A 22,144-nucleotide genomic window follows, 5' to 3' on the forward strand; every position below is an offset into this window, starting at 1 on the left:
TCTTGACCGCAGAAGATGCTGAACTGACCTGGTTGCTGTTTTTGTGTGTGTGTGTGTGTGTGTGTGTGTGTGTGTGTGTGTGCGTGTGTGTGTTCTGTTCCCCTCAGTTCTACAGCGTTGCTTCCCCGATTTCATCACCAGGAACGGGACTCTGACCGTCGGCAACAAAACCGCCTTCAAGGATGTGCTGGGTCAAACGAGGAGCGTGACTGAACTCAGAGACGCCGCTAAGTAAGTCCTGCGCTGATCCACACTGCTCACCTGAACCTGTCAGAGTGGCAGGAAGGATGGGCAACCCTGGTCCAACAGGGCTGCAACAAAGATATTCTATATATCCACCAGATAGTCCGCTCCCTGTGCTTCACATTAAAATGTCTGTATCTGCCATTGTTGAAAGTGAAAGTGTCCCCATTTGCTGACTCGTTATGAACATTTTTGATGGGCCATGGCTTGCAATAGAATATCCACAGCTAACATAGCAACCCAGACAGCAACGGAAACTGCTGTTAGCAACCAGATTCTCTTAGGCAAGAGAGCATGTAGTGTAAGATGAAAGGAACACAGGAGCCAAATATCTTGTCTTAATATAAAACATCGGTGGCTGCAGTTTGGAAGAGGAGGTTCTTCGACCCACTTCAAGCGAAGCTCAGTAGGGAAGTCACATGGGCCAAAACAAAAAAAATAACTCAAGCAATTGGAGAGGGGGGGGTCATCCAAATGTACTGCAAGGAATAGACCCCCCTTTTTCGAAGGATAAAGGTAGCTTTGTTCCTGGTCTTATCAAACAGCAGATGGTGTTACAGCCTTATAGCAACTTGGGGTCCGGAAAGCAGCTGAAAAAGTACAATGGCAGCACCTACTTTTTCACCCCAGATTTTTCTAGCTCAGATAATGGAGGGCCAGCATTTGCAGGGTGTGCTGGAGGAGTTGTGTGTCCTCACACTCAGTGGTATTCACTGCAGTCATGGCTATGATTCATCCAATGTGGGTTATGGAGAACAGGCCGGTTCTTCTTTTCTTCTATTTTTTCTTCGGAAAATATGAATTTGAGCTGCATTCGCAGCTGTTTTCTGACATATATCAGCATTTTATCTTTTATCATTATGAAATATTATTTAATTGTAAGTTTCCTGGACAAATATCTTAACATTTATTCCAGAAATAAATTGTAGGGCTTACCAAGCATGTTGCAATCATTAATACAAGACAGATTCAAAGGTTGAATACTCAACCAAACGCTGAAGCTTAGTTTTATTTATTAGTCACTGAAAAACCATATTGTTCATGCCTTTTCCCTTTTTCTCATTTAGAAACCATGACATTGCCCGAAATATACACACACACACACACACACACACACACACAATGCACAGCTAAAATTCCATTAACTTTCACCATTTTTCTACTCCATCATGTAGTAATGCTCTGGCACCACCGGTCACCCATAATGCACCAGAGCTTCTGTAAAATCACTTCCATTATTCCATCAGCAGGACAAATATTAACCCACAGGGAAAATAAACAGTGTGCAAGGGCATGAGGGAGATTTGAATGTGTCCCCCAGTGTGTGGCTGCAAGGAGCCAGCAGTAGCCAGGGCCTGCTCTGTTTTCTCTCCTAGCACATAACGTTTTTAAAACAGCGCTGTAAAAATTTTAGCAATCTGTTCACGTGGCCGTAACATCGCACCAACATTGTGAGAATATTAAATGTTTGCTGGAATGTTCAGCCTTCTCAACCAATCAAAGGATCTCCTTGGTGTCAAGAGAATGTAAGGATCTTCTAACGGAAAGTACACAGGGTGGAAAGATGGGGCTTGTTTATGCTTTAAGGCCTATCTTCAAAGCTTTATCCATTTTCATGGCACTCCTCTGGAGCTGTTGAGAATTTCAGTTTTAACAAGCATGTAAAAAGTTGGATACCATCAGTGCGTGTGTGTGTGTGTGTCTGTCTGTGTGTGTGTGTGTGTGTGTGTGAGAGAGAGGTTGTTGGTGGTTGAGAGAGGGTGTGGGGGTGGGTGAAAGAGAAAGAGACAGAGGGAGGGAGAGACATCAGATTTAAAAAATCTTGTAAAATTACTGCTTTTATATAGAAACATGACTATTTTGGCTGTCAAACAAAATCCATCAATAAGCCTTGATTCCTTACATCAAAGTGTGAAAATGTGATCCATAGAATCTAACTAGATGGAACCCCACAGGCATCTCTGATTTGGATTCATGTATTCAGAGCACTTCATTGATTGCGTTTGTCTGAAAACTTGCTTATAAACATCATGTTTTTGCTGTGTCGAATCTTTGAGCCTCAATAATTCATTTCTTCCTCTCGTTGTGGCATTTGAACCTCACAGATATCAGACTCTGTTCAGAGGTAAGATTATCCAAAGGGATAACAATGGTGAGCTAATGCGAAAGATTTGAGTTTATACCTTTTGTAGAATCGCTGAAAAATCTTATCGTATCATAGTAGGGCTGTGAAAATCGAGCAGGCTGTATCTGTATTCCCAAAGAGAATTTGGCATTCTTGACTCATACGCAAGCTGGTGTGCTTTTTTGGGCCGGGAACTGGCGTTGTATGTAGGACTTCCTTGTAACTTATTGTGTTTGAAAATGCTGTGAGTCATCAACAGCAACACCTCACCACCATACATAATTTAATATACAGATTCAGACATGATACAAGTGACTAACTTGAGTCATAAAACAGTTTAACAAAAAATGAAAACAGAAACACACTCTTTCATATGTATTATGTGTATTAAACACAATATAGCAAAAGCCTTAAAAAATAGGACCTAAGTTATAATGCTGAGCTTCGGTAGTGTGTTCTGTAGAACAAAACCTGACACATTTTTGGGCAGGAATAATAAAATAATAAATAATAATAAAATCCAGAAATAAAAGTATGAATTATAGAAAGTATTAATTATAAAACAATAAAACAGTGTTTGGATTTTTATATTTAGTACGTAAATTTTCTATTTAATTTCGGGAACACAGTAAATTTATCTGGCTAAACCATCATTTTGTCTCCGCATATCTTCTGTGAGGTTATTTTGTACAAAAAGGAACGTCTTAAAGAGAATAGTTTTAAAGTATTCAGAAAATAAATAGCTGAATGATGAACTCGATCTCTTGTAGTGTAGGCCTTTGTCTGCTGTCTGCTGAATACCCTTCAATGACTGTGTCCACTTTGACTACTGATGTGAAGACCCATTATAAGCCATGTGTTTTTTCCTCTGTAGCCAAATTATGGCTGTACAAGAGAGGAAAGGTCTCATTATTTTGAACCTTTTTTTTTATCTCTGAACACATACCGAACTAGAGCTTTCTACAAATAACCATTTCGTCAACCCTGCCTTTGTTTATAGCGGAACCAGTGCATTGTGGGAAACCTGTTGGACAGTCGCTCAGCGGAAGGCAGTTTCCTGGAAACTTTTCATGGGCCCTTTAACGCCTGTCAAGGACATGGATATACGATATTTCTTGTGGGCAATATATAAAAAGAAAATGAGATTCCGGTGCTGTTTAAAAGCCCACAGTGCTGATTTTGTCAACCAATCACAGTATCCTGAAACGCTGCTGCCTCTTCTGACGCAGAGAGTGAAGGAGCCAGGTCCCACAGGGAATAGAAACAGCATGCATGGAGATAATTAGGCAGCACAGGTCTGGATGGCAGCCCGGATCAGTGGCTGTTGAAACATATAAACTATCAGAAGCTTATTAGAAACACAGCACCTCTTTTGACATTAAACAGATAGCTATGCAATAACTGTGTTGTCTCAATGCGATGGTTCAGAAATATAATAGTGTCTGAGCTTTTCCAGCAGGTAATTTAAAGGAAAACCATCATCTTCTTCATGTCTGCTGGGTAACTTCAGGTAACAACAGCTCTAACTGCCAAGGTGATATATACAGTAGTTAAGAAAAATCTACTTACATGGTTATTGTTGATCATGATCGATATACTTTCCCTATTATTTACACGGCTCCGGGTGCTGTCAAATGAAGTGTCAGCTAACAATCAATTAGCTGAGTTCTGACTAGTCATTCATCAATAGTTTTCAGTCACTGGTTTTGACGTCTCTGCACTGACATTTCAATCGATACGTCTAAAAATGAGAGCACAGCGCTGTATGGTACATGCAGGCAGTCAGAGAGGCGAATGGATCCATGTGGATACTGGGAAAAACAGTGACCCTATTAAGGCAAGACAGACACCAAAAGGCTGCTCTTATCACCCCTCAAGTACATGACAGCCTTTCCCCCTCCAACAAACCCAAACTTAGCTCTTAATATACTAGAGCCCTGCTGTAATAAATAAGCTACCATCTCCATGTTAAAATCGAAAGGGTTTCTAATTACTTTTGCGGTTCCTTGAATCCCCCCTGTATAAATGATGTGTGTTTTGGAAGTGGAGTAGCGTAGACTTTTGATATTGTTAATGTGGTCTGACAGGTATGTGCATGGGGCGGCAGACAGGCAGGGTGAGCTTAGGTTATATTTCCTATTTACTACCCGCGTGACTCATTGGGTGTATAAACTACAGCCTGGCTATATTTACAGTATGTATGTAGCCATATTTGTATATGTTTTTAGCTGTATTTATGTAGCTATATTTAAATAGATGCGGGCTTATTACATTACTGGCATTTAGCAGATGTTTTAGCTATATTCATGTATGTAGCTATATTAATGAACTCCATCTTTGGAGGTATGCCCGCCTGTGACACTTTTAGATTTAACTTTAAAAAGAGCCTGAGGATTTGTAAGTCTTTTTGGGTTTGAAGTGCAGTGTGGTATAGTGGAAAAGAGCAGAGTTTGCAACTGAAAAGTTGCTGGTTCAGCTCCTGGCTGGGGGACTGCTGTTGTACCCTTGGACAAGGGTATTTAACTCACAACAGCTTCAGTAAATATCCAGATGTGTAAATGGAAACTGTGCACATCACCCTGGAGAAGAGCGTCTGCTAAATGACAGTAGTGTAATGTAATGTGGTCGTTTGTTTCTGGTAAATCACGGCAGATCAAAATCAGCAAGGCTGTTTGGCAGCAGTGGCACATGCAGGTGTGGCGTCCTGGGTGCCGTTTGGCCTCACTTTGCCCACAACCACCACGAACCAGGCCCCCCGCAACAAAATGGAGAGTGTTTGTCTGTGTACAAATTAGCAGATCCCCCCCGATCCCTCAAATGCCACAGTACCCCGTCAGTTATGCTCCTCCTGGCAGAGGGATCCCATCGGCCGAACCACAGGCATAAAATTTTGTTAGAGGAGCTCTCATTAGCGGGGTAATTAGCATCTATGTCTAATAAAGGCGTGAGTGGTGATTGTGTAAATTGTTTATTAGGTTTGTCTGTTAGCGTTTCCTTGTTTGCTGCACAGTCAGCTGTTGCACGGGAGACGTGCAGGGCATGGGGGCTGGGGACTGACCAGAGGGGAGGGCGGGGCAGGCAGAAGTGCCTCGGAGGGGTCAGGAGAGGTCGTTTCCATGGAAAAGGATAGGAGCGAACCACCACTGTTTGGCACAGAAGATGTAAACGGACCTCCGTGCTTCATTATGGAATGTAATAAACCATGCAATCTGTATATCATTGGATAATACTGTAATAGGATAAATACTAGAACACGATAAGTTTTTATTGTTTATTTGATTGAATAATGAGTTGCTCATTATTAATCACATCATTTCATTTCATAAGTATGAAGATCAAATAAAAACTGGACAACTTTGTCTAGGTGTTTAACAGTGCCTTTCCAGTGTTTTTTGTCTGCCCCTCTGGAAGAGTGACTTTGACTTTCTGATGCCAAACTACAGACTGACACACGGCCGATAAGAACGTGTGTGGTAGAAATCTGAGCATGGTCTCGTATTGAGTTCCGATGTCTGTATTGATGGATAAGTCTGTTGTAGCAGGATATTGGGACCCCATGCTATGACAGCACTAATAAGCGTGATGCTAATAATGGTTTATTTGGGAAGGCCTTGTCTGCTTTGTCCTGTGGAAATTAGAGAGGTAAATGACTTCTGATAATTGAATATTCTGTGCGATTAGCAGAGTTTTGTTTGAAAGGCTGTTTCGGTAATTTCGACAGACCCTTGTTGCTGTTGACCCAGCTGAGCATGCTCTCTCTCTCTTGCGCAGTGGCATCACCAGTCTCCTGGATACCAAGGAGGTGGGCATGAAGATCATTGAGGACTACGCCAGCTCCTGGTACTGGATATTAATGTAAGTGCACTGACTGAAGCACAGATCATGTTCTCCAAAGAGGTGTGTGTGTGTGTGTGTGTGTGTGTGCACTTGTGTGTGTGTGTGTGTATGCGTGTGTGTGTGTGTGTGTGCACGTGTGTTACTGTAGAGCGTGTATGATTATGATTTTGTGGGTGGTGTGTGACTCTGTGTTCAGGGTGATCGTATTATTCTGGTTCTTGCTGACACACGCACAGTGTAATGTGCATTGTACAGTGTAAAGCGCTATGACAGGGTGCACTGTGTTCGCAGAGGGCTGGTGATCGCCATGGTGGTCAGTCTGATCTTTATCCTGCTGCTGCGTTTCACCGCCGGCTTCCTGCTCTGGGTCATCATCTTCGGGGTCATTGCTGTGGTGGCCTATGGTCAGTATGAGTTGTTTGTTTTTTTGTGTATGTTGGTGTGTGTGTATTTATGCGTGTCTGTGTTGATGCATGTGTTTGTGTTTGTGTGTGTGTCTGTATGTGCACTGAAGTGTGTATGAGTTTGTGTGTGTGTGTGTGTGTGTGTGTGTGTGCGCATTGTACCCTCATTGGTGCTGCTCTCTGCAGGTATCTGGCACTGTTACTGGGAGTTCATCACACTGAGGGGGAAGCCGGACGCTGAAGTCACCATCTCCGACATCGGATTCCAGACAGACTTCAGTGTCTACCTGGAGCTCAGCCAGACCTGGCTGATTCTTAGTGAGTGTTCCCATCAGCTCCGTCATGATTCAGGGACCCTTAGAGGATACAGACAGAGTGAAACAGCACCCCCTACTGAGTGGTTCCAGTTAAGAGGCCCATGTTCACTCAGCAACAGTCAGAGTAGCTCCAGCCAGGAAGCACACTGTACTTAAATTACATTGCTAGCATTTAGCAGACGCTCTTATCCAGAGCGACTTACATCAGTTACAGGTTTTTACAATGTTATCCATTCATACAGCTGGATATTTACTGAGGCAATTGTGGGTTAAGTACCTTGCCCAAGGGTACAGCATCAGTGCCCCTGTGGGGAATTGAACCTGCAACATTTATGTTACAAGCCCTGATCCTTACCACTACACCACACTGCCACCCCAAATCCATGACACAGCTACTGTGAACTGTAACTATGATGTCATGTCCTCTGTGGAGTGCGTTTCGGGCACAGGGATCAGCCATATCCATATAAATCAATTGCTGAGGCAGCATCTGTGAGGGTGGGGGAGCCTCATTTCAGTCAACAACTGTCACAGCCCTTCACACAACCCGTTAACCGAGGGGTCAGCTCTTTTGGGTGACCTCTGACCTCATTCAGTCTGTGGAGAGCGACCCACAGCCCACCCCGAGTCAAACAGTCCTGTCCCCTTACAACCTGGACTGCATTCACGTCTCATTACGTTACATTCATTTAGCAGGCACTTCTGTCCAGAGTGACTTCCAGCACAAAAGAACAGAAGTGTAACCATTCAAGTTGAATGAGCAACAGCGTCTGACCAGGCTAACAACACTCCCAGAGTAGTGAGAGTGAGCACTATTCAAGCCCTGCCACAAGTTAACTTGTGCAACCTGACTAGACAAAGGAAGTCAAGTATACTACCACACATCAGTCATTAGAACACAGAATCCAAAACTCACCGCGATACTACACATAAAATGAACAGTGAGTATTACAAGTGGCAGGTGTTAGGGGGTGGGGATTGAGGTGGAACTTCAGAGTTGGGTCTTCAGTCTATGTCAGAAGATGACCAGTGATTCTGTTGTCTTGACCCCCGTGGGGAGTTTATTCCACAACTGAGGGAACAGTACAGACAGAGGTCCTGTCTGAAAGGGAAACAATGTCTCCAAAGGTCTTCAGGTTAAGCACAGAAGCCCTTTTAGTAATGCCACCACAACGTTACGGCAGTGTTACCGGAAGGCTCTGTATTACCCAAGCTTTGTTGTCGATATTTTCATTTTTTCATCCTTTTTTCTACGGCTTGATTTCGCAGGAGACACGTGACAATCTCGAGCTCTGGAGTTTTCATTTTTCATCACCCTCCCACAGAAGACCAAACCGCAAGGGTGCAATAACCACTCTATATTCAGCGCCGTTCAATTAGGCCTTCGCTCAGGACACTTTCATTTTCCCAAACTCAATTTTTGGGGCCTAATGCATTTTTGCCAGCACAGATTCCACTTAAAGCAGCAGGAGGAGATTATGACAGAGTATCTCTGCTGTGCAATTCACTGAGGTCGTTGACCTGCAGCCCTAACATTGGCAATAGCAAAGTGCCTTTTATGGAGGAATTCCTTTGTGCCACTTTCAGTCTAACAATTGTAGCCAGGTGCCTCGTACAGCTTTCAAACAGAGGCCTTATGGGGAAACTAGGCAAGAGTGTATCCAGACATCTGGCATGAGTTTCCCTGGATCAAACACCAATCCATCTTGGGCCATAGAAGTACTGGGATACATTACATTATTGTCACTTAGCAGACGCTCTTATCCAGAGTGGCTTACATAGGTTACGGTTTTATCCATTTATACAGCTGGATATTTACTGAGGCAATTGTTGGTTAAGTGCCTTGCCCAAGGATACAGCAGCAGTGCCCTGGCAGAGAATCTAACCAGCAACCTTTTCAGTTACAAGCCCTGCTCCTTACCACTAACTTCACTGCCACCAGTGCAGTGAATCTGAATGACATCCCTGAGGTTGTGTCAATGTCTCACAGCCATTGTCTCTGTTTCAGTGATATCCCTGGCCGTCATCGAGCTCACCATCATCCTCATGCTGATCTTCCTAAGGAACAGAGTCCGCATCGCTATCGCACTGCTGAAGGAGGGTAGCCGGTGAGTGTGCCCATCCCTGAGAAACCACTTTGATCCGGCTCAATGTGCCTCACAACCATATGGAAACACTGGTAACTGTACTGTAATGTTTCCAATGTTTAGGAATTCATCATTATCCATAGATGTGTTTAGGGATAATATATGTCTAGCTATACAAAATTAGATAAAAGGCTATTCAGATCATTTCACGTATCAGTGGCATTTTAATTCTTTGTAGATCTAATAATCTAGTAATTGTTAAGCAGAACAAGGGCTCAGCTGTATCAGGCTGGCAGATGGTGATAATTCTGTGATTCTAGCCCTTTTGAGCAGACTGAGTGACTGTGTGTGTGTGTGTGTGTGTGTGTGTGTGTGTGTGTGTGTGTGTGTGGGTCTGTTTCTGTGTGCATATACGTGATTATGTGTGTGTGTGTGTGTGTGTGTCTGCGTTAGTTTGTGAGTTTGTGAAACTTTACCCCTGATCAGTTACTCTCGTCTCCAGGGCCATCGGCTACATCATGTCCACTCTGTTCTACCCCATCGTCACCTTCCTGCTGCTGGCTGTCTGCATCTCCTACTGGGCTGTGACTGCTGTGTATCCTCCTCTGTGGATCTGCCAATCAAAGGGTCTGTCTGGGGTTTTAATCGTGGGTCACATGGTCTGAGACAGCAGGTAATCAGCATGTGCAGGTGTTCCACAAAACTCAGCTCTCATTCTCATTCTCGGTGTGAGAACAGTAAAAAGCTCTCTTTCTAATAATAATAATAATCTAATATTAATAATAATGTATTCAGATCCTAAGGTAATCCGTGTATCTGTACAGTGGATTAGTGTAGCTTTGTTTTCAATTTCGACAAAGACGGTAATCTTCATTTCTTAATTTGCAGAGTTTTTGTTGAAAAATTAGTTCTCACTGAGGCAGCTGTTTGGCTTGTCGGGGCAAGAGATGTTGCAAAGTACGAGGGGCTCACAAGTGGCACGACGTTCATTTTGAGAGCAGGGTGAGGGTGAGCTCTACAGCACAGGTCCAGTCCCGGCCATGTTATCAGCTAAGTGTCCAGAAGCCCGCAGCAGCAGAGGAAATATGCGTCATACAGGTTGTTACAGTAGGGATGGGTATGTCGGCAGGGTCTCCTCTTCTGACTTTTCTCAGACACCTGCGGGCTCATCAGTAGAGTGGCACCTATCCTCCAATTGGTGCACACTTCCTTGCGGTGCATTGTGGGAGTTGTAGTGTGAAAAATTCCCTTCGGCTACATGCGGTTGTGTCAGAGGATGGCATTTATTTTGCCTCATTGCTCTTGCCTGAATGCAGAGGTTGTCACGGTCAGATGAGCCTAAAGCGTAAGCACAAGCAAAAAAAAAAATTGCAAAAATAGGGTTGCATAAAGGGGGAAAAGCTTTATAAATGTGTGGTTAAATGATGATGAGCGCAAATGAAGCATTTCTTGTTGCTTGTTTCTTACTGCAGTCTGTCTTGCACTTTTGCTTGTATTTCTCAGTTGCATCAGCAGGTGGAACCATTTCCTAAAGCTCTTACTGCAGTCCCAGCTTTTACAATGCAGTGCGTGCCCGGAAACCTGTTTCTGTGGAATTCTGTTTCCTCATAGGTGGATTGATAGACATGTGCATTGTTAGAGTTACGGCTTACAAATGAAATTTTGAAATGATAAAATATGAAATAAAAAATAGGATTTAATAATATATCCGTAACGTGTTGATACACATTTGTGTACATTTAATTATAGTTACGTGTAGTCCAGTGTAAGCAGTACAATGCAAATATTCAGTCGTTGTGATGGTTCAGGGATGACAGGACAGGGAGAAAAACAAGAGGCCAATCACGCTGCTTGTTTGCATGCATCTGTGTAGAGGCGCAGAGCAGCTCGGTTTCCCTATACCGTACGGATGCATTAATGTAATAATGTTCAGATGATCTGCGCAGGACTGCTGTGAGCTGATGCTCATCAACAAGTAGATGGTGTTTGGGTAAGAGTGTAGTGAAAGGATGAGAAGCCAGTGCATTAAAACTTAGCATTAAAGACCTTCAGCTCCCCTTTACAGGTATAAGTAAAGGGGAGTGGCAGTGTAGCATAGTGGTTAAGGAGCAGGACTTGTAACCGAAAGGTTGCTGGTTCGATCCCCGCTGGGACACTGCTGCTGTACCCTTGGGCAAGGTACTTAACTCACAATTGCCTCAGTAAATATCCAGCTGTATAAATGGATGACATTGTAAAGAACTGTAACCTATGTAAGTCGCTTTGGATAAAAGCGTCTGCTAAATGAATAAATGTAAATGTAAGTATAGACTGACCTAAGAGAGGACCCCCCCCGCCCCCCACCAGTGACAAAGTAAAAATCCTCATGCTTTTATAAACTTTTCAGCTTTTATATACTGCTTTCACTCCCCAGCCTCTTTCTCAACATAAGTCCCAAATATGTGTCGTCAAACAGTAGTAGTCAATGGTAGCATTGTATTAAATGTTGGAAAAGGTTGATTGTATTTAAGTAGATCATCACAAAAAGGGGTTTTATGACTGTATTTATCTGTCAATAACATGAAGAAAGAAACAAATCACTTTCAGTTTCTCTGTCCAAATTTGATGCAATATAACGGCATACTGCAGTATCAGTATCATCAGTATCTTTTAGATTAATGATCCAGTGCTTTGGATAAAATATTGCTCTGTATTTGTAAGAAACCACCCATTATGACATGAGGAGTGTTTGTGTTGAAGAGTTTATCAACATCTTCACTTGCCACTTGTTTTCTTGTGTAAAGTCATTTCATGTACCTGTTTTTCCTGTACACCCTTAACCACCATCGTTCACAGCTTCTTGGCATCCTCCGGAGATGCCATCTACAAAGTGATGCCCACACAGCCGAACTGCATGTATGCCAACCTCACCTGTGACCCTGAGGTAAGCTGCAGCCACTTCCCACCTTTATACCTGCGTGTGAAATCCTCTCTAATCTTTTCCCCCATCACCTGAACGAGGCTGGAATGTAAACAGGGCCATTGTTTGGCAGTTGAGGATGACCGCCCTTCCCCCACCTTGCCCGTGGGGTTCACCATGGAAACGGCTGACGGGCCTTCCTTTCCCACGGGGCGTCACCCGTGACCGTCACGGGGGCACGCATTCGGTTACATTTTATGTTTCACAAACAGATGGCGGCACGCTCTGAGATAAGGATCTTGGCACTTTGGTTCATGGCAGGTCTTGTTGTGAACAGCAAACCTCACCGGTTTGATTTGGCATGCGCTTCACGAGGTGTTCACCAGCACCTGGGAGAGTGTCAGAGCGAAGTACTTCCTCATGGGCTCTCCTGTGTTCTGTTGTTATCCTCAATGCTATCTGATAGCTCAGGAGCAAACAGTCACCTAATGAATGTGCTATAAACCTTTTACCTGACTTATGTTGAATTACAGCCAGTGCATTTCAGCTATACCCAATTTATACATATGAGTTTGACTATGATGTGTAGTGCTATATGATACGGATCTTAAACTGTGATATATGTGGGAAGCAGTGAGGCATAGTGATAAAGGATAAGGGTACACAACCGAAATGTTCCTGGTTCATTTCCCTGCTCAGGCACTGCTGCTGCACCCGTGGGCCAGGTACTTAACCCACTTTTACATCAGTGAATATCCAACTGGATAATATTGTAACCTATGTAAATCGCTCTGGATTAAAGCATCTGCTAAATGACAATAATGTAATGTAATGGTATGTGCTGTTAATTAGAATACCCCATACCCTGCTTTTATATGGACTAACACGTGGCAAAAAAAAAAAGATGGGCTCCCCAAACTAAACAGCCTGCTGTTGTGTGTCCTACTTCCCGCAGACCTTCAATAAGACCAACGTCACCAAGGTGTGCCCCGGCTCGCAGTGCACCTTCGCCTTCTACGGCGGGGAGAGCCTGTACCACCGCTACATCTTCATCCTGCAGCTCTGCAACCTCCTCGTCTTCCTCTGGCTGGTCAACTTCACCATCGCCCTGGGCCAGTGCTCGCTGGCCGGCGCCTTCGCCTCCTACTACTGGGCCCTGAAGAAGCCGGCCGACATCCCGCCCTGCCCGCTCTTCTCCTCCTTCGGCAGGGCGATACGGTACGTTACCCCCCCCCCCCCCCCCCCCCCCGGGAACCGGGGAAACAAGGCATCATGGGAAATGCTTATGCTACTAAATTGTCAATGATTGTGCAGAACAATGCGTGCTCGGTCAGCCAACATCTATAACTACAAACTCTTATCAATGTTATATTATGTTATCATATTACATTAAACATCAAATTGTCATATTGATGCAAACTAAATAGTATTAAATTAGGTTATAGTATGATAGAGTAACAATTTTATAAGATAGCAAGAAGTTATCACACAGAGGATCCTACTCTCAGTACAATGATGTACCATAACTGGATAATTAATTCTGTAACATGACATCACTGAAATGTGGTTTGTGTCTGTCGGCATTTTAAAAGGTGGGGCAGAAAAGGGGTCTGCAGTTAATCTACAAGTGTTTGGTATAATGGCAGTTTTCATTGGTCATGTGTGTGTGTCAAGCTCTGTCAATAAGCTGAAGATTTACATTCTCATAAACTGTATGCCATTGTATTAAATAGTAGTGATGTAAAGTAGATTTCTTTATTAAGAGATATTAGGACAAATGATCCACATTTGTTCACATGACAAACATTCTACTGATGTTTTCACTGAGGAGGAAATGTGGCAGGTTGTTGTGGCCATACTTTCCTTTGGCACTTGACCACATCATTGGCATGATTGTTCTGACTCACTGTTCCAATCAGGCCGCTGTTTCACCTGAAACCCAGACCCAAAGCAGCGTGTACACCTCTGTTCCAGGTACCACACGGGCTCCCTGGCGTTTGGCTCCCTCATCCTGGCCGTTGTGCAGCTCATCCGGATCGTCCTGGAGTACCTGGACCACAAACTCAAAGGTGGGTCTCAGGTGTGGTCAGGGAATCTCGCTGGGTCCCAGAGCTCCGCACTCACAACCTGCATCCTCCTCTCCGAGGGAACGGTGGCTCCAGCACACGAAGGCCTGTGTGTCTCTGAGCTGCCTAGTCCTCCAGCGAATGAATGAAGCTGAGACACACTCCATAACCAGCTGCAGACTCCGCCCACTGAGGAGCAGCCCCGCCCCTCATGTTACCCACTTGCCCTTATAGTCATCCATTTGTGAGGTCTTGTTATACTTGTAATTCAAATATGGTCATGTTTGCTATTAATTATGCTGTGGTATTTGCTATAGTCTTCTACTATAGGTAGCTGGTAGTAACTTAACTTGATGAAAAACTTATTTGACTTTCTGCACTGCATTTTTGATTTTCTGCACTACACCACTATATCCTTGTACTCATGTGTTATGTTGTTCATTGAACTAGTTTGTTTATTATTCACGTTTTACACTTGTACGTGCTATCTGCTTGTCCTCATGGATACCGATAAAATAAAATATGATAAGCATAAAAACCACAGTGTTTTGTGCTGAAAAGGAAAATACTGATCATGCAGTACTATGAAATTTACCACAGGGGGGTAGAGGACAGAAGGTGTTGAGTGCTTTTGTCCTGTAGGTGGCGCTGAGTGGTTGGAGAGACGGCACAGAGAAAGGCTTCTGATGAGCGGAACGATGCTTGTTTTGCAGGGGCCCAGAACGTGTTCGCTCGGTTCCTGCTCTGCTGCCTCAAATGCTGCTTCTGGTGCTTGGAGCACTTCATCAAGTTCATGAACAGAAACGCCTACATAATGGTGAGTGTGCGGAGCCGTAGGAACCGGGCATCGGCACAGGCACCAGTGTAGGCACTGCGGGCACCGCAGCCCAGCAATGGCCAGCCTTCGTTCCTGCCTGTGAAGGAGGAGAGTGTCAGAGAGACAGAGAGGTTTCAATTCTTAATGTCAACTTCAAGCAGAAATCAGTGTAATATATCATGACTGTATGTTGTCTCTACTTCCATTGTAAAAGAGGGTCATGAGACCAGTTAATTTAGTTGTTTAACCAAATGACTAGCTGTTTAATCAAATTAAGCTGGAAAAAAATCCTGTAGTGTTCCCTGTATAACCTTCTGCAGGTCCTTCTTCTAGTTATTTCATACAGGTGAGGTCACACTGTAATAGTACTCTGATTGGTCCACTTTCCCTTATGTCTCTCCCTCCAGATTGCGCTGTATGGGAAAAACTTCTGCACTTCAGCCCGGGAGGCCTTCTTCTTGTTGATGAGAAATGTAGTGAGGTAAGGGCCTTCCGAAACCAGGGGCTCAACTAATCAATCACCCGCACTAGGTGCCATCTCACTGGGCTGCCTCTCCCCCTGCAGGGTGGCGGTGCTGGACAAGGTCACAGACTTCCTGCTCTTCCTGGGCAAAGTGCTGATTGCAGGGGGTGTAGGTAAGTGCAGTGCCTCTCCACCAAAGGGCGGCCTGACTTTGGTGTCATGTGGGTAGTATGCTTCTGGAAGCTGAGCCACCTCTTTACACTGTAACATCAGTAAATCTGTTGAGTGTTGCTTCCGTTGTGTCTCTAGCCAAACAGTTTGTGAAACAGGAAGATGTGTAAATCAACAAAAAAAAAAACAACAACTCCTATCCATTCTAAAGCTGTGTTGTCATGGGTTTCAATCCAGGATTTGAGGCTATTGTTGCTGAATAAGGTGCTTTACCTCAACTGGTCCGGTATAAATCAGACTGTTAGGTAATAAAATGTGTAAGCACAGCTACTGAGAATATCAGTGACGGTTCAGTGGGTGTTGACATTACAGTGAATTTTATTCACTCTGAACCAGATCCGCTGAGATTAACAGTGTGAATCGTGTTCCAGGTGTCCTTGCCTTCTTTTTCTTCACTCGCAAGATACCGGTCATTCAGGAAGAAGTGCCAGCACTCAACTATTACTGGGTGCCGTTACTGGTAAGCACAGTGCATAGGTCAGGAAGAGCTGCTGTGTATGCATTACATTACATTACATTACATTACATGCATTTAGCAGATGCTCTTATCCAGAGCGACTTCCAGCACTATAGAGCGTAAGTGTACCCCTTCGATTTAACAAGCAGCAGTGTCAGGCCAGGCTAACAACACTCCCAGAGAATGTGTAGTACGTATCTACTTGTCTGGAGTTTTCCATCACAGTTCATTGTTAAGTCTGACACAATGAGTTATCTGCAGAGTGCATTATTCTATTTTGAGTAGACGTTAAGCATAGAAATTACAAGTGTGGTTCTGCGGGTATTGACAGTCTTTTCTCTCGCTTGCAGACAGTGATATTCGGGTCCTACTTGATTGCGCACGGCTTCTTCAGCGTCTATGCAATGTGTGTGGACACCTTGTTTCTCTGTTTCTGTGAGTATGCCATTCATTCTGTTACACAGACCTCCCCAGGTCCTAATAAGTGCTGTTCTATTACCGTCGCACATAACATTACATTACTGTCACTTAGCAGACACTCATCCAGAGTGACTTACACGCAGGTTATAATTTTTACATTATCCATTTATACAGCTGGATATATTTACCGAGACAATTGTGGGGTTAGTACCTTGCCTAAGGGTACAGCAGCAGTGCCCCGGCAGAGAATCTAACCAGTAATCTTTCCGTTACAAGCCCTGTTCCTTACCACTATGCTACACTGCCACCCCATAACAGAAGGAAAAGTGTATATTCTTAACAAGTCTTTCAAAAAAGGGCATGCTAATGAATATAAAAGTGTCTTGGGTCTTGCATCATTTGTATGGAAAAAGCAGTACTACGCCTCACTGAATGATCAAACAGCAAAATTAATAACCTGTCTCCTTCAATTCTTGCAAGCATTGCTTTGGCTGCAGGGTCTTAATGGGTGCGGGTGCCAATGCTTTGACTGCTTGTTTTGGCCGTTTATCCAGCATGATCTTAACATCCTGTCTTCCTTTGCCTCTTCAAAACCTACTAACTCCTCTCTCTTCTGTGTTCTGTCCGCCACCTGTCCCTCCCTCCTCCCTGTCTCTCTCTCTCTCTCTGTCTCGCTGCTGGGACGTGCCCCGCCCCCCTCCCGTACGCCTCCTCCAGGTGAAGACTTGGAGAGGAACGATGGCACTCCCGGGAAGCCCTTCTTCATGTCCCCTGGCCTGCACAGAATTCTGGGAAAGGGCGATCAAAGTCCTCAAAAGTCCAAGGGCTAACCCGCCCCCCCCCTCCCCCTCTGCGGCAGGGCGGCTTTGCGCCACCCAGAATAGCTTTATTTATTTCTGATCTTTAGCATGCTTTAAAGTGACTTGTGGCTGAACTCTGGCTATGCTGTTAATGGACTGAAGTTAGTGTTGAAGCAAAATTAGCAGGCCCAGGCTGTACACAGACCCTCTACTATGATAACATGAAAGAACCGAGGGCTCTATTCATCTCTTACCTGTCCTGGGTGCTGACCTTTGACCTTTGTTGTTACCGTGTCACCGTCCGCTCTTCAGATCGCTTGCTGCTGCCTTACCTTCTGCAATCTAACGGGTTTGTGTGGGCAGGAGGGGTATGCAAAAAGATCTGCGCTGTGATAATGACCCACCTTTGGAAGAGGAAGAAGAAGGGGTCTTAGATGAATTTTCGTGCGGCATGGTCGAGGAGGTTTACATGAGGTGGGGGTGGGGGTTGGGGGTGGGGGGAGGTTTCTTGTCTGCGAACGAAACTGGTCAAGAGCAGCCCTCACTCATTTCCGTCTTGCTGGTTTTCACCCCGACTGACTCGCCAATCCTCGGGCTCCTACTGACTGAACGCAACGCTCAACGGCATGCGGCTGGAGGTGTGCCTCTCTAATCAGTCTTTCCTCACGTTCCACAAATCGCCCAATTGGTATCAGTGATCAGCACTCTGAGATGCAGGAGACGCTCAAACTCCGGTCGTGGTGTAGTTTACTTATGGTCCAAAAGGCAGGTCGTTTCAAAAGATTCACCCAAACAAAGAGGCTGGAAATCCATAGCAGGTTGTAATGTAATGTGAAAGAGACTACAGGTCAACTGTGGGAGGAATTCCAATATTTACCTTTGGGACCGAGTCATGTGACCCTTTGAGATGGCATCGCTAGAGCTTTGACTTTTGCTCTATCAGCTTTGGTTGATTTGGTATCGATGCATACAGGGCTTGGAGGTGAGGTGCACTTCATTGGGCAGTGCAGTGTGATAGGTCAATGCTCTGTGTAAGGGCTCTCTGGAGCGAGAGAACAGGACCTCTCTTCTACAAACTGTGACTGGCAATCAGCCACGGGAGGTCCACGTTATGGCTTTGTAGAGTCGACCTGTGCAGAGATGCATTTAACACGGTAGTCTCGTTTCCCCCCTCCTGATTGGATCCGATTAGCGCGGTCCTTGGGACCTCCTTTTTTCAGGCAGGCACTTGTGAGAACACTGCTCATTTGGTAAGCCAGTCCACACCTGCGGTCAGAACAGGTGAATTATTGCCTGCGGTCATTAACATTTCAATTCTTGCAGTGTTGTTATTGAGCGTCCGTTTATGAACTCGCGACAGTTTACGTACAGAGCTGCTGTGCAAGTGTTGCAGACCACTCGATGCTTAACGCGAGCTGTGCTAATCCAGGGGTATTCATTCTGCTGCCCCTGCTATGCCACTCTGTGCTTAACTTTTAGTTACATATTTAAGCAAGTCTTAAGTTTTAGATTTTTACACTCTATAACGAGTTTGGCAGTCCCTAAAATTAATGAAAAGTATTATGTAAAAAATTAGAAAATACTTAGATGTTACTTAAAGGTAAGAAAGCCCTGGGCAAATCAAAGGCCCTCCATAGTTTGAAGTCACATATTTCTGTACAAAAATCTTCTTATGTCATTGCAAATGATAAGATTTGAATAGAGCCTGTAAATTCAGGAAATATGTATGTTTTAGACAAACTGCAGTTTCTAGTTAATGTGCCTAGTCGACAACAAGGAGAAAATGTTTTTTGATTTAACACTGAACACCTTTTGGAATACAGTTTATAAGAGGATGTCAAAGCCATTTTTGGTAATTTTGTACTGGGTGGTACAGACTAAAGTGCTACATTTTTTTATAAGACTGATTATTATATAATTGTTTTTTGTAAGTTTTGGGGGGTATTTATTGTCTTTGTAATGGGGGATATTTTGTAAAAAATGAGTCAATGAAAATGTGAAATTCTTTTTTCTAAATAAATTATGGTTTAAATACTGTGCTGAATGTTTTAAGAATTGTGGAATTGCCTGATAAAATCAGTTTATTGTACCCAAGCGTTTAAAAAAAAAAATGCTACCCTTCTTTACTGCATCAAAAAGCCATATTGTTGCTCACCTGGTCATTTTGTACATAACCGCACCTCTTCTGCAGCCCAACTTAAGAAATGGTGGCATTTGAAAGTAAAGTCTTTCATCAATCCATACCTCCCCAGCCCATGGTCTCCTGGTTTTCTCCTGGACCAGTTTCCCAATATTAGATCCTGGCCCACTGTTGTCATACAGTACAGTTACACAGGCTGCAACAGAACCAAGGGTTGTTAAAGTTTCAGTTTTATGACCCCTGACTAGATCCCATTAGCTTGGTCCCACTGTGGTCCTGTTGAATTCAAATCATAAAAACCTCAAAACCTCACCCCCCTTAAATTCCTAATCCATACCAACAAAAGAAGGATCGGTCCTTGTTCAAATACCTTGCAGAGATTACAAAGGCCACAACCAAAGTAACATTTTCCATCTTGATGTATCAAGAAAGAGAATTATTAAGAAGCAAAATCCTGAAAGCCCCCCCCCCCCCCCCCCTTCATTTAGAGTATAACAGAACCTTTATTCCCGATTCCAGTGCTGGACCTGGAGAAAAACGACGGATCTGCAGCCCGGCCGCATTACATGAACAGCACCCTCAGAAAGATCCTCAACAAGAGGGGGAAGAGGAGAAAGAAGGAGAAAAGATGAATGGGGCAGGGAGCAGGAACCCACAGGGAGGACAACATGTCACCTGCCATTCAAATCAAGGGAAAGATGTGTGTACATCCACCTTACAAAAAGTCCACATCCATCCTATAAGAACCGTGAATGGTAATCTCGGTCGTGGCAATTTTTTTCTGCTAACCATTTATATGGCTTCTTTCACTAAAGGGAAATGTTGGGTATTTATCCCCTGCTGTATTTGTGAAATCATTTTTTATATGGACTTTGGTAGGGTTGACAATGGGTTTACCGCTCATGTCACACCGGTGGTCCGCAATTAATTTCCCTATAGCAGATTTATACAGAAACAATTAAACCCACACTGAAATAGTTGTGTATAAATTGTGTCCTTTGAAATACAATGTTTAGCACTGCTTTACCCTTGCCCTTGAAAATTTAATCACAGTGCATCCAGCTGCGGGTTCCAGGGCTATTCACCTCAAAAGCGTTTCTAGCTTTGTTTAAACCGCTAACACTCAGAGCCGCAAGAGGCTAGAACTAGACTGGTTCAATCATGATGATTAGTTCGCCCAAGTGTTTAAGTGCCTGACTGGAACAATGCCGGCAGGCAGCAGTTGTGGCCATCTACAGCAATGAGTGGGGGCACCCTACTGTACTAAGTGCCACCCACATGTAGCCCACTAGGGGGCGCAGTAAGCACATGACCAGACAAGCCCTCAAGCCTTTGTTGTAAATGGCATGAAGTAGCAGTCCATTGGACCAGAGTCTATACTAAATCATTTTACTCCATTCTACAGTTCAAAGTGCAATGTGCAGTTTTTTCACAAATAGTCCACACTTATGTAAATTGTCTTAAAATGTCTAACCCATTGGGGGAAAACTGCATTTCGCGTTTAATTTGGAATGTTGTGAATATTCCATCAATTCAGTGAATTTATAAAATCTCTCAATTTACAAGCCACAACATATACCTCCATTTATACAAAAAGACTTGAGGTTTGGCATTCCTCGAAGATCCCCAAATGTTAGAATCAGCAGAAGGAGTGACCAACAGAGAGGTCTTCCGACACAAAGCAGGCAGGGTTTAGAACCGGTTAGCAACAAATCGCCAAATTTGGAGCATGGCAACATGATCTCACAAGACCGACACAGGCCAGGTAAGCTTTTCAAAAAAAGGGCTAGCTCCAATTTCTGTACTTCACAACACACTTGGGATGGAAAATGTTTCATCTCAGCGCTTAATCTAACAGATCCACACTACAAATATTGCTTATTTTATTGCCCTTCTAATATGATGTCATCACCTTGGTAGCCTGACTGCAAGCTGTTGGACAGAAATTCACTGTAGTATATACACACTGTGTGGTCACCCCTATTGTAGTCAGTTAATCAGCGTGACGCATGATGGGGAAAACGTTCTGCTCCATTATTCCAAAGACAGCAAATGGAATTGTGTTGTGTAAATACCGTCTGCAGTGTGGAGATGGAATGTGGATGATCTGGGAAACAAATGCAAAACATTTGTTTCCTCCTGAAATCACATCACTACCTATTCCACTGAGTCGCTCACATAGTACAGAACTCCCCAATAAAGACTGCAATATATTACAAAGTAACACATGGCTCAGTGTGCATTTTTTCCTCAATACAAGGAAGCAGACTTTGGCGATAAGATGCCAATATTGCAAAGTTCCTCAGTCAAATGGCGGATATAAGATGTCAGGATTACATGTGCAAGTTTAAAGGTGCCTCTTTCCTTCAGGTTAAATCATTAACACAAAGATGAAAATTTAACATTTGCCTGTAACCAGTACAAAACCAAACTGGAATACATCCATGAAAGTCAACTGCTTATAAATTACACACCTATGTACGTGCAGCAAATCAGTAAATACTCAATGTTAGGCTCAAACTGATCAAAACTGCAAATCTCCCATTACTCAAACTACAACATGGGTTGTTGAAGTCTGCCAGCAAGGGCATTTTTCTTTTGTCCGATTGTCCAGTTATAATTTCTTTTCTACAGCAGAATCAAACTGAAATCAATATCTGACCCCCCTGTATAGGAAATGCATTCACTTCACAAATGCAAGTCAGTCATAAGTCATCATGATCAACCAAAAAATGTTTTCCCTCAGCAGAGAAGAGCCGTATTACCCAAGACTGGGGGAAAAGATAGAGAGGTGGTAACAGTCTCCAACTTCCATTTGATGGCTGAACAGAATCACTG

At 43.8% G+C, this 22,144-nt stretch overlaps 1 protein-coding gene across 2 annotated transcripts in view; it reads left to right on the plus strand.

Moving 5' to 3' along the window:
- Positions 1–21,507, plus strand: part of slc44a5a (solute carrier family 44 member 5a) — a 95,901-nt gene extending 74,394 nt beyond the window's left edge. Inside the window, exons 8-22 of one of the 2 annotated variants that reach the window (XM_036553952.1) lie at positions 108–231; positions 6,140–6,223; positions 6,497–6,609; positions 6,796–6,927; positions 8,935–9,034; positions 9,516–9,608; positions 11,849–11,936; positions 12,868–13,130; positions 13,887–13,981; positions 14,692–14,795; positions 15,203–15,276; positions 15,361–15,431; positions 15,861–15,949; positions 16,297–16,381; positions 19,826–21,507. In XM_036553952.1, the coding sequence (XP_036409845.1) occupies positions 108–231; positions 6,140–6,223; positions 6,497–6,609; positions 6,796–6,927; positions 8,935–9,034; positions 9,516–9,608; positions 11,849–11,936; positions 12,868–13,130; positions 13,887–13,981; positions 14,692–14,795; positions 15,203–15,276; positions 15,361–15,431; positions 15,861–15,949; positions 16,297–16,381; positions 19,826–19,938 (1,628 nt within the window). In that variant the 3' untranslated portion in view covers positions 19,939–21,507. Of the gene's footprint in view, positions 1–107; positions 232–6,139; positions 6,224–6,496; positions 6,610–6,795; positions 6,928–8,934; positions 9,035–9,515; positions 9,609–11,848; positions 11,937–12,867; positions 13,131–13,886; positions 13,982–14,691; positions 14,796–15,202; positions 15,277–15,360; positions 15,432–15,860; positions 15,950–16,296; positions 16,382–17,083; positions 17,612–19,825 lie in introns of those variants that run through there. The other variant, XM_036553951.1, reaches the window with a different exon arrangement.
- The last annotated feature ends 637 nt before the right edge of the window (positions 21,508–22,144 follow it).

Source organism: Megalops cyprinoides, chromosome 20, assembly GCF_013368585.1.
Source record: "Megalops cyprinoides isolate fMegCyp1 chromosome 20, fMegCyp1.pri, whole genome shotgun sequence".
Classification (NCBI taxonomy): Eukaryota; Metazoa; Chordata; class Actinopteri; order Elopiformes; family Megalopidae; genus Megalops; species Megalops cyprinoides.